This window comes from Ictalurus furcatus, chromosome 10 (genome assembly GCF_023375685.1).
Source record: "Ictalurus furcatus strain D&B chromosome 10, Billie_1.0, whole genome shotgun sequence".
Classification (NCBI taxonomy): Eukaryota; Metazoa; Chordata; class Actinopteri; order Siluriformes; family Ictaluridae; genus Ictalurus; species Ictalurus furcatus.
The window spans coordinates 21,330,375-21,352,899 of NC_071264.1; the positions used below are offsets into that span (position 1 = coordinate 21,330,375).

General features: G+C 39.9%; 1 protein-coding gene across 4 annotated transcripts in view; it reads right to left on the reverse strand.

Annotated features, from left to right (window-relative positions):
* Window positions 1-6,453: 6,453 nt before the first annotated feature.
* arnt2 (aryl-hydrocarbon receptor nuclear translocator 2) overlaps window positions 6,454-22,525 on the reverse strand; it is a 133,598-nt gene continuing 117,526 nt past the window's right edge. For 2 of the 4 annotated variants that reach the window (XM_053635574.1, XM_053635571.1), the window contains 3 exons: window positions 21,436-21,601; window positions 9,371-9,516; window positions 6,454-8,440 (listed from right to left, as the gene is read on the reverse strand). In XM_053635574.1, the coding sequence (XP_053491549.1) occupies window positions 8,342-8,440; window positions 9,371-9,516; window positions 21,436-21,601 (411 nt within the window). In that variant the 3' untranslated portion in view covers window positions 6,454-8,341. Of the gene's footprint in view, window positions 8,441-9,370; window positions 9,517-21,435; window positions 21,605-22,525 lie in introns of all 4 variants that reach the window. The other 2 variants (XM_053635572.1, XM_053635570.1) reach the window with 1 other exon arrangement.

The window sequence follows — 22,525 nt, forward strand, 5'->3', positions numbered from 1 at the left end:
TCCATTACGATGGAACACATAGAAGATGCTCCATGAAAATGCAATTATAACAAGTTTTCTCAGGTGTGCACAATAACCAGGGCAAGGAGAGGGTAAGAAAACCCTGAAATATCTGAACTGATATAACTTTCTCTTCTGCATGAACCTGCATTCATATAGAAAATGTGCTATTACAAACCAGGATCCATTTAAGACTTGACAAAACTAGAAACAAGGAGTTTTCCAAACTGCATAGATCCAAAGAACAGGACAAAATGCTCCTGAAAATATTTTTAATTATTGTTCAATTGTAACAAATTTACAATGAAAATATAATGGGATAATTACAACAAGGACTATTCATGCAGCAGTATTTGCAATATATGCCAGTCTTCTATTAGATGTTTATTTCAGTGCTCGACACCTTCTCATTCATACCATATTAGTATTTTTTCATTTTTAAACGGTCACTTTCATTAATGTTACATTGTAATTGTACATTTGAAATCAAAGGGAAAAAATGCTGTTTCCTTATTTATTTATGGTTGGGGGTTTAAAGGCAGGTGTTTCAGTTTAAAGTCAGTGGTCTAGATGTCTCATACGCTTCTACTGAACAAATATCTGGCAACCTCGGAGGTATGAAATACATGCAGGTGATTTGTTTCTATATGGTGCATCCAAAAAAAAAAAAAAAATACAATCAAAAAATCATGCTTTGCCTATTTCTGAATACAAACACCCCAATAAAAAGTTATGTAACTTAAGTCGGCAGCTCTAAATATGTCCTAGTGGAAACGTCAGTGGAAACATTGGCTATATTTGTTCTCTTTTTAACTACTCCTGGACCACACAATTGATCAAAGGAAGCAGGATGGGGATCTGGGATGTGTTTCAGCATTCTCACAAGCATTCTTACATCCTTTTGACAAAATGTCTTGGCTGGTGTGACAATGCTGAAACACACCCTGCTCCTCTATCCTGCTTCCTTGAGGATATCATGATTCCGCCATATTCCTTTTGAGGCTAGAGGCCAAAAGGAGCAACTCAAATATTAGTTCTCCTCCAAGAGTTTTAGGAAGATATGGCAGTGCTGAGACTTTCATGGAAATAGCAGTCTCTTCAAAAGAGTCAACAGGCAGAGTTGGTGCCTCCACGGCTCCATGGTCTTGGGTTACTCTCTGAGCTCTGGGTTCTCCGGTTTCCTCCCAACCTTCAAAACAAGCTGGTATGTGGATTGGTTACTGTAAATCGCTCCTAGTTGTGAAGGAGTGTGTGAATATGATGCACCCAGTGTTCCTGAGAGGCTCTGCAACCTTGACAATGATAACTTAGTAAAGGAAATTATATTTTCTCCCAGTTTAGTTGTTCCCAGTTCCCACCGAATTGTCCAGGTCTTCCTCATATCATGACTGCTACCAGGAGACAGGAACGTAATAGTCAGGAATTCATTTCCATGCATTTTGTGTGGGTGACAGACTGCTTTAGAACCTGTGGTGGTGTTCAAAATTCATCATTTAATTATTTATGGGACAATCTACCACCAACAAATCTTGACACATTAATAGATATAAGAAATAAATTACCCCATGACAGTTCCAGTAACAATGATTAAAATAACATTTTAGTAATATGGGAAAAATCTATGAATCTTTCTTTTTTCCCATCCTCCTGCACTTCATCAGCTCTCACCTCAATGTATGTATTCTCCCAGTTTAGCTAGCTACCTAGTTTCTTTATTTTATTTATTTATTTATCCTTTATTTAACCAGGAAGATCCCACTGAGATATCACAATCTCTTCTTCCAGGGAGACCTGGTCAAGACGGCAGCACATAGAGTTTCACAGAGAGATAATCTCAAAAAACAATACCCTTACAAAACAATTAAGAGCAAAATCAAGAAAAAACACTCCTTTAACACTGCTTGCAAAAACCATTTAAAAGTACTCAGAGGTGGCAGGATCTCTAGTATAAATACATTTTGCAGATCGCTCCAGGCCCAGGGAGCATAAAAAGAAAAAGCATGTTTGCCAAATTCTGAGTATACCTTTGGTATAGCTTTCAAACAGAGACAGAAAAAAATGCATGATCCCAATTGAATAATCCTGTTTCTCACCATAAGCGGCTGGTAGCTAAGAAAATGTCCGTAAGCAAACTAAGAGATACACCAATCAACCATAACATTAAACCACAGATAGGTGGTGAGAATAACATAGATTATCCTGTTACAGTGGCACCTGTCAAGTGGTGGGATATATTAGGCAGCAACTGAACAGTCAGTTCTCCAAGTTGATGTATTGGAAGCAGAAAAAATGGGCAAGTGTAAGGATCTAAGTCGACTTTGACAAGGGCCAAATTGTGATGGCTAGACGACTGGGTCAGAGCATCTCGAAAACAGCAGGTCTTGTGGGGTGTTCCTGGTGTGAAGTGGTTAGTACCTACCAAAAGTGGTCCAAGGAAGGACAACCGGTGAACCAGCGACAGGGTCAAAGGCACCCAAGGTTCACTGATACACGTGGAGAGGGAAGGTTAGCCCGTCTGGTCCGATCTCACAGAAGACCTACTGTAGCACAAATTGCATAAATAGTTCATTCTGGCTACGATTGAAATGTTTCAGAACACACTGTGCATCACAGCTTGCTGTGGTTGGAGCAGACCAGTCAGAGTGCCCATGCTGACCCCTGTCCACCACTGAAAGTACCTATAATGGGCACGTGAGCGTCAGAACTGGACAATGGAGCAATTGCAGAAGGTGGCCTGGTCTGATGAATCATGTTTTCTTTTACATCGTGTGGACAGCTGGGTGCATGTGTGTCGCTTAACTGGGGAAGAGATGGCACCAGGATGCACGATTGGAAGAAAGCAAGCCAGCAGATGCAGTGTTATGCCCTGGGCAATGTTCTGCTTTGGTCCTGGCATCTAAGTGGATGTTACTTTGACACATAGCACCTACCTAAATATTGTTGCAGACCAAATGCACCCCTTAATGGCAGTGGCCTTTTTCAGCAGGATAATGCGTCCTGCAACACTGCAAAAATTATTCAGTAATGGGTTGAGGAACATGACAGAGTTCACAGTGTTGACTTGGCCTCCAATTCGAGCATCTGTGGGATGTAATGGACAAACAAGTCCGAGCCATGGAGTCCCCACCTCGCAACTTAAAGGATTTGCTGCTAATGTCTTGGCTCCAGACACCACAGCACACCTTCAGAGGTCTTGTGTCCTCGATGCCTTGATGGGTCAGAGCTGTTTTGGTGGCACAAGGGGGACCTACACAATATTAGGAGGGTGATATTATGTGGATATGATGTTATGGCTGATTGATGTGTTTGTTTTTCATCTGGGGATATGTAATTGTAATGATGACTGTTGTGACCTTCATTTTATGATCATTATAGTGCAATTACTGCACAATGCAATGCTATTTGATGTATATAATCAGATGTGCTGCACATGTGTTATGTTACCCACGTACAAACAGACATTTGGAACAGTCATAAAATAGTTCAAGTGGGGTTCAAACCCAATATCCGCTCCCCTTCTGGCAAAAGAAACCAGAAGGTTATAAGTTCAAATCCTAGGAAGGCAGGTGAGACACTCATGGGCTGGTAAAGTGCCCCTGAAACCAAAATGACTACTGTTTTTAGTTGTAGGTCTTTTTGCACACTATTCCCTTTTCCAATCATCCTTTGCTTAAGAATAAATGGTTGGAATTTGTACAAAACACCCTGATGAACAATGCTTGCTGCTGAGCTGCTACTGGGCCGGGACATTCTAGAGAAAGTTCTAGAGAACATTTAACTGGACAAACACAAGATGAGTACAGGAAGGTGACATGAATTTTTTTTTTTTAAGTTGTTATCCTGGAAGAACTACTGTGTTCAATTAAAATGTATATATCTCCAACAATATTTTTCCTAGATTTGGTGTCCATAACGCTAAGAGACACTAAGGTACAAAAAGCTCCGAAAGACCTATTTTGATTTCAGGTGTATGCAAACAAGTGGTTTGGATTCTGTCTGATTAGTAAGTTACTTTGGATACAAGTGCCTTAAAAAGCATGTAAATGTTTGTGGAGAAACACAAGATCCATCACAGAGGCAAATCTACCCAGTGAAGACTCTTGAGCCTGTCATTGAAATCCACATAGTCAATGAGAATTTATTATCACAAGCACAATTTGTCGTCACAAAAATGAACGGGACACATTTACACAGTTTATACAAGTCTAAACTCGTTGTACGATAACCAGGCTAACTAAATACTGAGAGTTAAATACGCACGAACATTGCACATAATGATATTAAAACCTACACGAGCACGCATGGAGCTGTGTATGTGAACAGACGTAAAAATCACAGTATTTACATAAAAACACCAATTTTCATTTAGCAAAAGGTTTTTTTTCCCCACATCAGTCCTTCATTCAGTTGTGTTACACTCTTTGTGTAAAAGATTGAAACCATAAAATATCTGTTAGTTTAAAAAGTAAAGGTCACAAAGAATCGCTTCAGCCACGAAGACTATGATACACGCTGTACACGCAATGCTGATTTCCTGCACTGAGGCTGCTGATGAAGAGCACTTGAATGTTTAACAGGTTCCAAAAAAAAAAAAGAAAGGAAAAATAAAAGCATTGAATTTGACGTTCAAAATGGAACACTTTGTTTACATAACCATCTACGACTATTATTAGATCATCTATATTATGGACATCACTACATATAGACTATATATGCCACACTAAGCATAATGCTGGTGCAGTGTAGAATTCATCACAGGAAACACTGAAAATACTTATTGTACATGATATTACAGCAGAGACTCTCATACTGACATCTCATTAAGCCTTCTGTCTAGTATACTAGGCATGTGCCGATAACTGAGCGGGTGATATATATTACGATCTTCTGTGTTGTTAGCACTATATTATTACACAGTTACAATTGGGAGGAGGCTGTTTTTGGCGGCGTTTGTACTGTAGAGATAAATACTGTCCCTAGAAGGCAGCAAATGTACAGGACCTGTCTAAGGTTGAATATTTTCCCCATGTTTGATGGTAGCTTCAGATGCTGGGAAGTGGTAGCTCAGAAGGTCATGAGTTCAAGTCCCAGCACTTCCAAGCCTGCCACTGCTGGGCCCCTGAGCAAGGCCCTTAACCCTCAACTGCTCAGTTGTATAACTGAGAAAATTGTAAATCACTCCGATAAGGACTTCTGCCAAATAATGTAAATGTCCTTCTTTATATTCACCAAATAGAAAGATTTTAAACCACTGGACTAGGGATGCATCAATAGTGATACTGGTACCAGTCTGATACCATGCTCACTTACTCATACTCTTAAAAAATGTCTGACATTAAAGACAGATACCATGTGATGCTACGTGACGTAAGGCTGGTGCATGTTGTCGCACAAATCAACAGACGATATGAACTGACAGCGATCTGGAAGTATTTCCTGATTAACGATGCCATTCAAAGCAAAGCAGACTACAAACTGTGCTCTGCAGAAATATCAAGGAGCTACCACAGCATCTTCCGACAATACATGTAAGCTGATAAAACATCTTAAAAATAAAACTCCAACCCCCCCCAAACATGAAATTTCTAATTGTCAACTTGGGGTTGTCTTCTCAACTACGAGCTCCTTCCAGGTTTACGGAGTGATGTCAAATCGACACGGCTGCACACAGTTATGCCGTGTATACAAGTATTTGCTTCAGATCGACCGACATACAGATATATCCGCTTAAATCCATAAAGTTGACTGTACAATTCGCTGTTCGAGGAGGAAAGAGTTAGGGTTATCACTCATCATAGTTAGCTGGTTAGCTTGTTGCTAACAAAAGACAAACATGGAGGCATCCATGTTTTTCCCCCTCACTTTGTGTCTTGAATGCGCTGAGCTCAAAAAGCATGTGACTTACTTATGAGGTAAGCATAACAGCTCTTACCCAGTATGTTCTTGATGATTGGCCATTATCTTCACTAAGGACGAAAGATTCAGACGCAATGAAAAAAAAAGGGACTTTACTTACTATACAAAAGTGCTTTTCCAAAGTGAAACAAATCGCGCTGTTCTCCACTGCAACATTACTCGATCTGAAGTAAATACTGTAGCTAGCTAATGTCCTTCAATTAAAATCAACGTGCAAACCTCATAAAGAATGAGCCCAGTAGTGTAAGTGCATGAACACACGTGTGTGCTTTTTATGGCCACTATATAAACCAAGGAAGTGCTAAATAATATGCTCCATCATTGAATTGAACAATACTTAAGCTTTGTCATATCGGTCTCAGTATGAAAGAGTACCAAAATACACTGTACTCATACTCAGTCTGAAAAAAAAAAACTGTATTGATGCATCCCTACACTTGGCTCATGCTTGCGTATGAATGACCAAGTCTTGTGATGTCACTGATGACATTGATGACAGTTAGTAGTCAATTCCTAACTAAATTGATGCCTTTTTGTGTTTATTCTCAGTAATTAGCCAACACATCTGACAACAATTTTTTTAACACTCCCAATGGTTTTGTATTTTTTTTCCCTAAATGGTCAACCTCAGCCATTAGATGGTGTCTATATTAGCTGGTTTCCTAGTAACAGTCTTCTCACATGAGCAGCGAGCACTTGGCAACTGTACCCTGTGTTTGACTTCCTGTGTCAACAGCACAAAATCATGACTTAAGGGTCCTGTTCACACCGGGACGTTCTTCGACGTGTATTTTTGTGTTCACACCCAGGCGTTAAACGCGGACGACGCGCTGAATGAAACTGTAAATTCACTCCCTGACAGTAGATGGCGCTTATTGGTACACAAGGTGGCGCTGCTCAACTTTCTGTTTCTGACACCCGCTCATCACTGAGAAGAAGAAGAGAGACAGTATTTACGTCTTTAAGCCGTTCACACACTTTTTGCGAACACGCTAAAGCAGGTATGCACTTTTGTGATGTAATGTGAGGTATTTGGTGATTAGGTCACTGCAACAAATACTTCTTGAAATCTAAATCCTTAAAGATCTCATTTTAAACAGTATACTCTTTTTAAATAAGTAATGATTTGAATTATATCAAAATCACAGCAATAGCATTCACATATTTATGGGAAGTGTGTAATTTTGAATCTGGTGCTTTCAGAGGACACCTTGTTTATGTGTGTAGGCAGAAGGATTTATTAGCAGTGAGTTATTAGTATTTTATTTCGGGTCTGTCACTTATGTACTCACGCTAAAATGGTGGATGCTGGCATCTTCTTTTTCGGCTTCTTCTTCATCAGTAAGACAGTTTTGTACTTGATTGCCATCAATTCGTACTTTTATGTAACTTCAGCGGCTCCGGGCACGTGAACAAAAGCGCGAATCTCATTGGTCTGCCAGTTTTTGGCGCGGGACGTCAAAAACAAAAACGAACCCCTTGATATTAAAAATTGACACTTTGATGCCACTTGTTTTACGTCCGGGTGTGAACACTCGTTGACAGCCATTGGGGCGTTAAACGGACCGGACCGGATTTAAGGCTCCTTTTTCATCCAATGAAATAAACAGACAGAGAAGTAGATTTTACCCCCCAAAAATACAATACAGGATAACATTAAAAACCATAACAGTTACTTATTGTATAGAGTAATTTACTGTCAAAAGTCATTGTGTGTGAAAGTAATTAATTAAACTTTACTCCACACTAGCTATAGCTCACAGAATGTTTAGTTTCAGGCCCGCCCCCACAGCTATCTGCAGCATCCACTTAGCTCCGCCCCCACAGCTATCTGCAGCATCCACTTAGCTCCACCCCCACAACTATCTGCGGCATCCACTTAGCTCCGCCCCTTCAGCTATCTCTAGCCATCACTTGGTCCTGACCCTTGATTTTTGCTTTGACTGTGTAACCACTAACTTGAAAATGTAGCTTGAAAATGTAAGTATGTAACTGAGCTTTGTAATAGCAATGTGAACACTCTAAAACTGCGTAGTTACAATTCTAAAGTTGGCCATTATATTTACACTTACAGATTTGTGAATATAATTACGGATTTGTAAATGTATTTACGAAATATCACTGCATTTATGTAAGGAAAATATCGGCACATGTCTAGTGTGTACCAGATAATCAGACACAAGATGGATTGCTCATAGATTTACTGAAAAAGAAACATGACCTTTTCTTTGTGTACTTTCACAGGAAGTTGTTTGTTTGTTTTAGAGCCCGGGAACAGAGATGCACAAAATGCAGTGTGGCAGTGAAACACAGTATTAAGCTTCTTTTCCCATCAGTTTTAGTGATTGATCTTGATGATGATGGAGATAATGATCATGAAAAGTAGAGAAAATAAAAAGTTCCCAGAAAGCAATTTAGTCTGCTGTTACTCAGAAAACGGAGGGAACATGCCCAAATCAGCGAAATCTTCAATGTTGTAGTTGGCTGTTCCTTGCGTGGGGTCTCCTGTCATAGGCAACATGTCCTAAAAAAACAAAACAAAACAAAACAAAGACCGTCTGAATCCACTTCTTTAATCTCTTACAAAAAAAAAACAACAACCCACACACAATTCCCTGCTTAACCCAAATTAGTCGTCAATTAGCCAAGAAACGTTTGGTGCCTAATGTTTGCTTATTTGGATTTGCACTGGAGCTGCAAGGTTAATGTAGCTAATGAGTAAGCAAAGCTTATAGCCTCCAATTAAGCACTGCTCAAATTACAGGTTTAAATCATCACACATATGCCATATCACACGTATCAGTGTTCAGTGTCTCAAAAATTAGACAGAAAGATGCCATAGAGCGAAGCAACCTTAAGAAAACATTTCTTTGTGAATTCACAGGTCAAAGTTCACACTGAAAAATGTTGGCATAAAGCAAAAATAACCGTTATCAGAAGCAAATTCCCATCCTGCGTCCTTTCCTTTCAGTAAATTGGCTTTCATGGCAGGCAAATTTAATCCGCTGCTTTATCTGAGAAAGGACAAAGGCGTAGTTTTCAGGTGTCTCCCATATTGCTGTAACGAGGAGTCAAAAATCGTTACGGATAAACCGTAAAATGTTGGCACATCTAGCAAGACAAGTAAAAAGTCCAGGGGGTGGAGCTAGACCTGGTGCAACTCCTCCAACAAGCCTAACCTTAATCAACACAAAATACACTTATCCAGCCTGAAACACACCGAGTTGTCTCCTCCTCTCAGGTAGGAGGAGCTAGATTGGACTCCGCCCCATGGAGTTTTTGCTCTGCAGCGAGGAGTACTTGCTCGTATCTCCAGCGCAACACTAAATAAGCAAACCACAGACTAACTACAACTGCGAAACTGATTACCACTGAGGGAAAGTAGAAATAGGATGCTGTGATCCATTTTGGTATCGCTATGTGCATTTGTTTGTGTGAGAAAGAGTGACAGTACCTGGAACACCTCAGACTGGCTGGGCTGAGTGTGTGTGTGTTGCTCTCCGCTCTGCTGGCTGTGATGCTGACTCTGCCACTGAGACCAAACCTCAGACGGCCGTCCCTGGAACTGAGCGCCGCTCTGACTGCCCTCACCTGCAACATCTGCATAACACACACACACACACACACACACACACACACACACACACACACACACACACACACACACAAATTCAGGTCAGCTGGACATTTGATGCCAAATGGAACATTTTAAGCAAATCCTTTGAAAGCAATTAGTCTAAACAAAATGCAAACAAAACTCGTCTTTCCGTTATGTGCTGTTACACTGATGAATCTCAAGAGAAGATGAAGTCATGAAACGAATCCAGCCAAACACACGGTCATGGACAGACTGGAACATACTTGCCAGGTCATGATTTGTTTAAAAATACATTTCCATCACTTTATCACACCTACTTTAATCCATATGCCAAGTTTTCCATCTCAGACCGAACATCATTTTTTCAAACATATCTGACTCAGATGATGACAGGCTTGATAATTGCATGATGAGTTAACACTGTGCAAGAGGAGGCGAGAACACAAATAACACCAGAGCTGACATGCTACTGACATCACCAACCATCCTTAATCTAACTCTTAATCATGTACATGAGCCTGGAGCCCAGTGATTTCACTACTCTCAATACTCCTTAGCAAATGAAATGATCAATCTAATATAAATTGTCAAGATAATATAAAGTCTTTTCTGTTTAAGTGTCTCTGCTTAACTCAAAGCAAAATGCTGGACACCCCTCCTTTCTTTCTTTTCTTCCCTACCAGGAAAGACGTTCACATCCAAATGACGATGTTTAATTGTGCACTTCATCTCCAGCCTCACACTCTCAGTCCTGGTGATTTTCCTGCTCTAACACACCTGATCCAGCTGATAAGTAAATTCTACTGTGTCTCCGTCCATAGTCTCCTTTCGAGACAGTACAATGTGTAATGATGTGTGATCGACAGTCTGCTGTATGAGAGGTACAGGGAAATTTTTTTTACATTTATACTTACAAACTCCTTCACAGAAACTGACAGATACAGAGACCATACCTCCTACCTTTACTAAGACTGACAGATACAGAGACCACGCCTCCTTCACTCACTGGGACTGACAGATGCAGAGACCATACCTTCCTTCACTGGAATGCACAGATACAGAGACCACGCCTCCTTCCTTCACTGGAATGTACAGATACAGAGACCATGCCTCCTTCACTCACTGGAATGCACAGATACAGAGACCACACCTCCTTCCTTCACTGCAATGCACAGATACAGAGACCACGCCTCCTTCCTCTACTGAGACAACAGATGCATAGACCACACCTCCTTCCTTCACTGAAATGCATAGATACATAGACCACACCTCCTTTCTGACAGACACAGAAGCCACGCCTCCTTCACTGAGACTGATAGCGAGTGAGAAAGCGAGACAAACACAGTTCCGTAGATCCATTCAGTTGCTAATCCAACTTTCTCAATACTTTCTTAAAATGAATGAAGCAGTCTCTCAATACACTTGAATCACTGAAGCCGTATTACATTTACTGTGATATCTCTACTGTCCTCTTTTTCTTCCTTGGTAGAATGTAATGAACATGCTTTTTCTCTTCCTCACTAGTCAAGGCCGTTTGTCTCGAGCTGACATGATCATTTAATCACGTACATCATCTCCTACTTCATGTTTGAGGCCTGAGGCTGCTGGGAGACAGAGGACAAGTGATGGAGCGTGAAGACTCGGGCTCAGTGTGGGTTCGAGCCTGTAGGCCGTTTCACATGGTGCCCCCTCTGATGAATGACTGACATGAGGTCAAGTGAGGTCCTCATTTCCTTACCGCGGTAACGCTCACTGAAGGCTTGCGGATGCGCCCTCTCGTAAATCTCTCTCTCTTGTTCTTCTCATTCATCATTCAGCAGCTCACTCTCAGTGCCTCTCTTCACTCCCCATCTTCCTCAACCATCTATCTCCATCTTTCAATTCCACTCACAGAGATAAGTGTTTGTGTGTATGTGTGTGTGAATGTGTGTGTGTGAGCAAGAAGATAGAAAGTGGAAAATCACCCATATGGTCAAAATCTGTCCACTCTCATCACAAAGGCATGAAAGTGTATTAGAACTGTCAGAACAAATTTCACTGTTCAAATGCTATTAAAATTTTTCATTACCTTTACATTTGTAGATTAAAAAAAAAAAAAAAGAATATACTTTTTGTCATTTCATATAAGTTGGTACTTTGGCTAAAGGACCCTTGTCAGTGCGTTGTGAATAAAAGCACATCAATACTTAATTTTCAATTTTAAGTATATAGAAACTTTCTGTATTAGGAACAAAACACAACAGGGCATCGTCTTGTAGGAAAATAACCAACAAGGTGGTATGATGTGATCCAAGTACAAAGCGGAGTTACTCTCACCACGCTGTAGTTGTTTATTTTTCTATACCAGCAAGTACCAAAGTTATTTATACCACAGCAATTTCCTAACACTAACTATTTTTTATTAAGGAAAGAAAAGGCACGTCATACATTTTTATCGGTTTATAGTTACATTATCACTATAGCAGCTATAAACAGTTGTTTCCTCACCAGCCTCTGATAATCCCTGTGAGAGAAATGATAATTTATCAGAACAGACATTACCAGTCTGAGGTTTGAGCATTCAACAGCACTGTGGTATAATTATATCGAAAAAATGAACATGGAAATAGTTATGAATTACCAAATATCACTCTTCTTATTTGTGGTTGAATTTGAAATGGATCTACTGTATATGAACATTGGATATGGATGCAGAAGAGCCAACATGGCTAACAAAAATCCTAGTGAGCAGGGAGGAAAAACAGAATTTTACCAAAAAATATTCAATCCTAGCACATGTCAGTGGACAAGATGGATGGTTTCTTTTTTCCACATGTGCTCTAAAGGAACAGTAAGAATTTTTTTTTTAACTGTCCGAAGGGTTCAAAGTCCCACCCACTTGTTTTCTCTTGGCTCCGATGTTTATGAATTCACCCAGATAAAGTTGGCGTACACCAAAAGTAACTGCTACCAGACGCAAACGTGTGTTTTCCATGTTCTGCGTCCTTTCCTTTTTAGTCAAATGGCTTTCGCACTGGGTGAATTCTGATCTGACAGTTGCTTTCTGTTCAGGTGTCTGATATATAATAAATGCTATATGCACATGTTGGCGCCTCTGTAGGATGTGCAGTGCTTCTACGGTATATATAGCATATGTGATGAAGCCTACCCTGTGTAGGAAACCATTTTGTATTCGGTCTATCTCCGTGTTAAAAGAGAAAGAAATTATTATTTATTTATAAATAAATAAAAAATTATTCCTGAGTGAAAATGAGTTGAAAATTGGACTGCTGTGGATTGTTATATGGATCCAACATAAATCTAAAACCGAGCTAAAATATCAGACATGAAAACTACACCAAGCAATGAGTGAAAAACGAATGTGCAACATTAAAGTTTACGAGGATTTCGCATCCTGATTTTCTTTTCATCTCGTGGTTTATGCGTTACAAATTGTATTGGTACTAATGTACATTGTGTTTGTGGACACATAAAATGAAAGGCGCATTAATATTCCAATGCACTGGTATATTCAATCTCTTAAGTAATTCAATTTCTAATGTATTTTTATTCACACTTCTGAACTGTATATAGCTGTTCCATTCATCTATGCAGAGATTCATCCTCTATTCACTCGCTTTCACAGGAGCACAAACCCAATTCGACAGGAGACTTTCCTCTGTATTACCTCTCTGACCCTGACAGAATAATACAAACATGAGAGACATTACAATACTTGTATTAATGCAACAACAGCAAAAGAAATGGGAAAATTTTGAACAATGCAAATTAATAACTCAGCTGGGCAGAACAAAATCCCTTCCTTTAATCCCACCAGAGAAAAGGGTAACGTTTCAATTTGGTCCTCCCTTCCCTGCATCGCCTCGCTCTCCCGCAGTGTGCTCGGAGCCCTGCTGTGTGTGGAGAGCGCGAGCAATGCTCCATTTCTTTTTATGACAAACACATTAAAAGGGAATTATCTGGACATGGCTAGGCTCATTTCCGCAGAGTGGGTGAAGGCCTCTGGGCGTTCAAGGAGTCAGACACACTTTGAATCAAAGCGGAATATAAATACCACCCTTGAACGTATATTATTAAATGGATGTGCTAATTAATGGCTGAAGGTGGAGTGTTTTCAGCCACAGGCAACAAGTGAGGAGGAAAAGAAATGCTGTTCATAGACCTAAACCCGAACAGCACATCTCCTTAGTGTAATACTTTTAGAAATACACTATATTGCCAAAAGTATGCAGACGCCCCTCCTAACCATTGAGTTCAGCAGAATAGTTCATGGCTACTGACGAGCTCAGGCACTGTCATAGGATATCACCTTCAGTTTGGAAGTTTCTGCCCTGCTAGTTCGGCCACAGTCAAATGGAAGAGTCTAGCCACAAAGTGGTAAACCATCACCATTCAATCTGACTGAGTGGAGCTGCCCAGAGCTGAAGCACATAGGCTGTAAAAATGACCAATCCTCTGTTAGATCAGAGCGTCATGAAATGGGTTTCCATATCTGAACAGTTGTACACAAGCCTAAGATCACTCCAGCCAAGCATCGGCTAGAGTGGTGTAAAGCTTGCTGCCACTGGACTCCCTGGAGTGATGAATCATGCTTCACTATCTGGCAGAATGACGGACAAATCAAAGTTTGGCGAATGCCAGGAGAACACTACCTACAGGAATGCATAGTGCCAACAGTAAAGTTTGATGGAGAAGGGATAATGGTCTGGGGGATTTTTCAGAGTTTGGGTTCATTAGTTATACTAAAGGGTAAAGTTATTGCTACAGCATACAAGCACATTGTAGATAATTGTATGCTTCCAACTTTGCTGTCAACAGTCTGGGGATGCTGCTTTCCTGTTCCAGCATGACAATGCCCCTGTGCACATATAAACATGGTTGGACGAGTTTGGTATGGCGGAACTCCAGAAGCCTGCACAGAGCCCTGACACTGACTTCCAGCCAGGCGTTCTCACCCTACATCAATGCCTGACCTCACAAATGCTCTTTGGACTGAATTCCAATTCCCATGGACACACTCCAAAATCTTGTAGGAAGCCTTCCCAGAAGGATGGAGGCTGTTATAGCTGAAACAGGGAATCACTCCATATAACTCCCCATGGTTTTGGAATAGGATATCCAAAAAACTCATATAGGTGTGGTGGTCAGGTGTGCACATACTTTTGGCCATATAGTGTATATTGAGGTGTTGAGACTTGCCGTAGAATTTTCAGACAAACCACACTGTCAGATGACCGTCCTTCTGGTAATAATAAGAAAGTTAACCGTGATGCACAGACTACCGCTGATAAAACACACCTGCGGTTTTCTGATTAGCTGGTGCAACCTACCAAAGCTAAAAGATTTAAAAACCTATCACTCTATGTCATTGATAAAGATGGTAGCTCTCTGATCTGTATACAATACGACAGAAGGAGCAAATGCATCCATCAGCAGGGCATACTATCTGTCCTTTCAATTTGCGAGGCAGTTTGATAACAGAGGGAAATTGTTGAAGTTGGGGCTCGATATCTCTAGTTTCAGAGGAAACAAACTGTCTCTTTCACTCAAAGCACTGAGAAGCAGCAATGCTCTACAGCAGAATTTCATCCCACCAGCTCGGCAGCTGATCTGATAAGGCTAACCTCTCACTAACATTGTTTTCTCATTCAATTTGTCGTAGCTTTGGGAAGCAAGTTCGGAAAGTTTGAATGCCAGACTGCCCATCAGTCTTGGTGAATGAGGTCTAGTCTTCCACTGATTTTTTTTTTCTTGGGCAATTGTTTTGCACTAAAATGCATCAAAATGGCTTTTAATTGTACTGTATTGAAATGTTGACGGCTGTAAATGTGTATACCTCAACAATACAGAAGTCTCAAATCTGATGGGTCAGAAGGTGTTGATTCATTTTCTAGAGACAGCTGTGATTTTAATCACGGGTTTATATTAATGCGATCATTCGAATTTATTATTGTTTTTATAGTAACGACTAATTGACAGTGACTTGCAAGGATGGTGCTCCACATAATCATAAATCCATCCATCTTCTACCGCTTACTCCTTCTTCAGGGTCGCGGGGGAACCTGGAGCCAATCCCAGGGAACATCGGGCACAAGGCGGGGTACACCTCGGACAGGGTCCACATAATCATAAATATAAAAGTCTAATAATAAACAGAATAAAAGTGAGTTCTTATTTAACAAATTTAAAAATTGATATATATGTTTATTTAGCATTTTTTGTACCAGTGAGGGTTGAAAGTCTTCAGAATGGATAACAGTGCGTTTCAGGGTTTCTCGCTAATGAGCTACATTATTGTCACATTAATTTCAAGCTAAAGTAAGGGAACCAAATAATGATGTAAGTTATAACAGGAACTAACTTTTTTCATGGACGTCCCACAACATTAAATGTAACTATAATTGGATAAAAAGCATGTTTTACCTTAAATAAAAACAAAATAATTAATCAATGGACAACTGCTGTGGTACAAGAGGAATAAGGAATTCGGGGGTGTGCTGTTATGGGAAAACAATCATTTTGGGCGTGGGATCAAACCCTCCTATCATGTTTTATTCCTTACATATTTCATACATAGTATTATTGATGATTTCTTGATGTGTGTATTATAGTGGCTTGGGTAAAATACCCACCTATAACTTTTACTAGTGCTGATTTGACCAGATTTTTCCTTTTTAAAAAAACCCCAAACATCTTTTGTAGACACGCGTGTTTGTCTTTGTTTTTGTAAAGGATTAAAACCACTGCGTAAACACGCCACTGCTTCAGTGTTGCCACTGTCTCGCAAGCAATATTCTTTGTTGTTTTGGCATGGAGCAATCTTGATTCATCCACATGAATACAAAGTCGATGGACAAACAAGAAAGAAGATTTACAACAAAGTGATGGTCATCTTTTGACACTATATGGCCAGTGGTTTGTGGATAACTGGCCATCACACTGGCATGTACATTTTGAACATCCTATTCCAGATTTAGTTCCCTTAGCTGTTATAACAACCTTCACTCTTCTGGAAAGTGTAGATTTTGGAGCATGGCTATGGGGATCTGTGCATTTCAGTCGAGTTCTTCTACTCCAACCTTGGCAAACGATGTCTTCATGGAGCTCGCTTCGTGCAAAGGGGCATTGTGGCATAAGTTCCAGTGAAGGAAAATCATAATGTTATAGCATCCAAAGACATCCTTTACAATTATAGGCTTCCAACTTTGTGGCAACAGTTTGGAAAAGACCCACATATGGGTGTGATGGTCAGCTGTCCACATACTTTTATCCATATAGTGTATCCCATCCTATCCCCTTCAATTTGAGCATGCCTCTATGATATATTCACTCAATGACATTCGCCATTAATTTACATCTCCCAATATGCATTTCTGAGCACATACAAATACACCAATCATTCAGCACTCAATCACCAACTGCCATGTTTTGAGCAATTTAATTTGACCAGATCCAGCATGTGGAGAATAAACTCTTCCAGATATTTCAAGCATCAGAATATACAAATAAACTACTAAAGCCAACATTTTGCACAAAAGATTGACACATTTCAGAGATGTCTCTGGTTTAGAGTTTAACGTGCAGACTGGCTATCCGTTACTCGGATGACACGGAAAGTGTGCTCATGGCTCCAGCTTGTAAATGAGGCTGCGTGTAACAGACAGCTTGATAGCTCTGATAGCTTGAGAGCAGGTTTGCGAGAGTGTTCATCTCCCAGCGGTGCAGTAATCCTTAATCGGCTTCTCCACACACACACACACACACGGAACGCATCTGCTAAACCTGCACTCGGCACGAGAATGGCGACCGTATGAGGAAAGCTGCTCTGAGTTAAGAGTCCTGATCTGGGATTAGTTCACTGTAGTTTACCCAACTGCATATTTTAGGATACGAAAAGAGAAAATATGATCCGAGCTTCTGTTTTACTCTAAGAAGTAGGATCCTGTTCATTAGTCTTACAGCATTACTCTAATAACGCCGCTAATGTAATATAAGAAAATCATTAAGCCATTTAGTTTCTAATGACACAGGAGGGCGAAAATGTATCGTCTATAAATGGGGAAATAATTAACACATTAATCAGCTGAACTTGTACCACAGAATTCTGATCGGGCCGAAGGTATTAAAAGTTTCTTTTTCAGCAACTCTGACAATAATACTGGCTGCAATTCAAGTCACAGGTTTATATTAATGCACTCTTTCTAATATGTTATCGTTTCTATAGTAACTGCTAATTCACACAGGCTGATTTGATGGATGCTCATACCGTGACGTGTTCTGTAAGGAGACATTCATTTAACATTTATAGAAGGAGTCTGCAGTGTCAGTATCAACAAGTTTTTTAATGCCATGGCAGGGTCTTCAGGACAGAGAACTATTCAAGTTTCTCAGAAACATGACAAGCCGTGCTTTTTAAAACAAATATTAGGGATGCACCGAAATTAAAATTCTTGGCCGAAGCCGAAGATAATGGAAAAACTTGGCCGAAGGCCGAATACCGAACACGTTTTTTCCATTTATTTTTTACCATTGCATAAATTAAATAGTCAAAATGTGCTTTTTACTATTTTGTCTTGCTTTTCAAAGAAAAAATCAAAAATTACAAAAACTACAATTTCAAAATATTTATTTAACACTGAACATTTTTTTTTCATTCCAGCAGGCATAGGCTACCAACAAGGAACAATATAACTTTAAATAAATAAATGAGTAAAATAAAAATATTTTGATGCGGTCATCTTTGAGCCCCCCTTGAATAGCCGATGTTAGGCCTATAACTGACTGCTGAAAGAATGTAACACTGTAGCCTAAAACAAAAACATGCAGTAAAAGATGCATTGACAAGAGGCAATAAATGGTTCTATTCGGTTCTATATGGCTGATTATATTGGGGATATATACCGCTCGCGTCCCTGTACACCTCGCGGAGTATTATAGTAGATATAGCATAGTTAGATACGTTGTTAATGTTATGTTCCTTGATAGATTTAGTTAGTTTAAACTATAGATCAGTTCATTTAGTCCCCGCTGGTTTTTCCACTCCCAGTCCATAGTACTAGTTCATGTTTCTTGTTTTGTGTTTTGACCCTGTTTTCTGTGACCGCGACTCTGATTCCTGCTTTGCCCCGTTTATGCCAGTTTGCCGATCGCCCGACCCTTTGCCTGTCTTGACTACGTTTTTTGGATTACGATTTGGATTTGTCTGCCTGCCCTTAAATAAATACGTCTTTACCTGCTCCTTTACATCTCGCGACGTGACAGAATACTCCGGAACAGAAACAAAACAAACGCACGTGTCCACAGTAAACAATGTTACGGTTGTCAATATCTGAAGAGCATGCGCTCGCTGACCACTCGTGCACGTAGCTCGTGCATGCGCACGCCCCTTCATCTCTCCGAGCGCGCTGCCGGAAGTGAAGGTCGTGACATTCGCGTGGCTCAGTCTGGTTGCTAGGCTATTTGCTCGCGTCATCAAACACGTCATTGTTCGGTCAAATTTATTTGTCCTTTTCACTTATTCGGCCGAACACCGAAAATGTTTTTTTTTTGCTATTTTCGGCCGAACAATTTCGGTTGCCGAAGATTTGGTGTATCCCTAACAAATATTAACTTTGAGAGTAAAAAAAAGAGAGGGAGATGAGGGAACAACTGTTTACGGCTGCTAATATTTAAGTGATGACCGGTACTAACAACTTTAAATGAAGCTATAAGCTGATAGCAAGTATGACGTGTTCATTAATAAATTAAAAAATTGTAATCAAGGGCAAAATGCTGCAGTATAAGAAGAATAAAAAACTATGACTATGCTGTTATAGGAAACTGAACTTAGGAGTGGTAGCAGTGCGACTTAATTTAATAAGAGTTAAGTGAAAAAATTACATTTATATCATTTTACACTTCATCCAATAATAGTCAATCAGCCATGACATGTTTGGTGTCCAACATTTTCAAAATATTTATTTTGCAGTGGAGCTAATGTAGCTAACAAGTAATGGAAGTCTATTTCGCCCAAAATATCCTCCAAGCTAATTTGCGTTGAACCACATTCAGTTCTACAGTATTGAGTTCTGATGGTAATGAGTCTTTATTGATCACATATACATTACAGCACCGTGAAATTCTTTTCTTCGCATACCCCAACATGTCAAGAAGCTGGGGTCAGAGTGCAGGGTCAGCCATGATACAGCACCCCTGGACCAATACAGACCTGGCCTGCTACTCCCCGCTTCCCAAAGTTGAAGCCACAATTATACCAGAAAGCTGGGAGTTATGTTCTCCAAATGTAAATGTGCCACACACCTCTCCTTTCCAAGCTGCTCGATCTCAATAAAAGACAATAAGCAATAAAAGTAAAAAAAAAAAAAAGGCAAAAAGCAAAAAGAAATAGAAATGAAAATAAAATAAAAGGATACAAATAAAATCAAGTTCAAATGAAAGGCCCCAGTGAATAAATGCGCTTTGAGATACTTTTTAAAAGTGCTAATTGAATCAACTGCACGTAGAAAGTTCCACAGTTTAAGCCCATTGTGACTAAAGGCCGACTCCGTGCTTCTCAGCTGCGTTTTGGATACAACCAGCAGGTTGCTGTTGGCTGACCAAGTGATCTAGCAGGAGTATATTTAGTAATCATATTACAAAGGTATGTAGGAGCACTACCATGAAGACATAAAAAAAAAAAAAAAGATTTTAAAATCAACTCCGTAAGACACAGGTAGCCAGTGAAGTGATTTAAGTGCATGGAGTGATATGATTCTTCAGTCGAGAACGTGTCAGCATTACACTATTAAAGTGCCAAGTCTTGTCTGCTAATCCTAGCCTACATTACTGAGCACTTCTAGTTTCATTTATCTCTCTTCTTCTTCTTTTTTTTTTTGACCTTTGCTTTGTTTTTCCGGTAGTGTTCATGAGACGATGCTTCTTGAAGTGTTGACATTTTTTTTTAAAGACAACTATGGTATAAAATGATTCATTTCTCGAGGTTTCAAATGCCTACTAGAGGCCTCTTGTGGTGAAAATTGTTTTTAGAAGACAGCAACGCGTGTCTCGGAAAACAAGCCAGGTCAAATCAAGGAATTCCTGAAAAGTCTATTATGTTATTGTAATAGCCTAGACATGAACTATAAATAATAAATTGTGTTGTATCATGCCTGGAATCTTAAAATCTACAAAAAAAATAGTGTGCTTCAACTGGACAATGAAAGTGTTGCTTTAAATGTCCTGTAAATGGGGCTTTCAAATTGCTTGTACATAGAGAATAAAATATATGATACAGGCCTCGAAAACTGGACCCATTCATACGTGGGCTTCCAGTCATTACAGGAAATCAACACCTGAAATTGCCCTATATTCCTAACACACGTGTTGAAGCTCTTTTACACAGCATAACACCAAAATGTTGAGTCCTTGTTTCTTTTCTTATGATCGGACACAACACTCTGTTAAGGCTTTAGGACATGAGTCTGGTCTTGAGGTGTTTTCTGTATTGACTTGGACTTTTTTGCCATTTGTACTAGGACTTGTCTCAGTCTTGGGTATTGGTTTAACTAAATATGGTCTTCTCTGAAAATGTGGGCGGTTGGTTTGAGGAAGCGGCTAGAACAAACGCGGAGGGTTGTTGACGGGAACAAACGCACTCAGATTTACCCAATCGCAGCAAATTGTGAAAACCTCTTAAATATAGACTTTCCCTGCTGTTTCAAGAAAGTATATGAAGATTTGATCATGTATTTTTAGGATAAGAGTTTGAGTGTGAGACTTAACTACATTATACTTAACTACATTAGCCTTGTGCAAAACAAACAAACGTAAAAACAAACATTGGACACCACATGTCTTGGCTGATTGACTCAGTTTAGGAAGGAGAAAATGTGCAAATGAGATTTTCATAGTTGTTTCTAATGGAGTAAGGTTGAAGGTCTTACCGAATGCAGTGCTGCGATTGGTCAGGCTGGAGTAGGCGTTGCCACTGGGGGAGGACGTGGCTGGGCTGGACAGCGGGCTGTAAGAGGACGGGTCGGCCTGGTAGCTGTGGCTTGAGCCGATGGCGAATGGAGAAGACTGAGCTTTACTGGACTGGGCCGGGAGCTGCTGCTTTTAAAAATGAGCATAGAGACAGTCATTTAGTCTGCACTTATCACAAACACTCACTTGAGCCCATTATATGTATCATTCATGGCTTGAATATCAGCAGGAATTAAACTAGATTCTGATTTGAAGTACATAAAGCACTTGGTTTCCCATACGTTGTGGGAGTCCAGCAATCACTGGACGCATCTAGAAGTAATGGCGAGAAACTCTGAAGCAATGATCTTCTATGAGATATTGATTGTTATTTACATACTGCACCACAATTAGCCAGATGTTACATAATGCATGTTGCAAAACAAAAAACAACAATCCGGCTCAGCATTAAGTGATTGATAGGGCTGTAAACTGTGTAGATGGAATTCATTACCATAATTTCCCAGGTCATCCTTTTAAAATCCATTAGGTTGCAGAATGAAAATGTAAAACTGTATTCTTCTATGTACACAGATAAGTGAAAAGAGATCACACGCAAGCTTTTCCAAAGGGAAACAATCCAATCAGCCTTCACTCTGTGCCCACATGAGCGTCTGGATCCAATGAAACTGTCACGCAGAGCGATTAATGCAATGTTCCGCTACTCGAGACTGATTAGGCTGAAGATGGAAGTGCGGAGAGATAGACATGTGGAAGTGTGGCAGAAAATGGCAGGGGAGTAGGGACGTGTGGAGGGAAACATTGTTGATGGGAAAGGGCATGGAAGAGTCAATGAGCCTTATTTATCAAATGGATTTAAACAAATTTATTCGTTAATGCTCCATAGGAGCACTTGGGAAATGTGGTATTCATGAAAATTCACGAAAATCCAGTTAAATCGGAAAAATTTTCATATCCTATTAGAGCTTGAACCTTGTGAACCTTGACTGATTGCCTTCAAATCCTATAATTTGCAGTAATTAGTGCAATTTTATATAGAGATTACGCTGT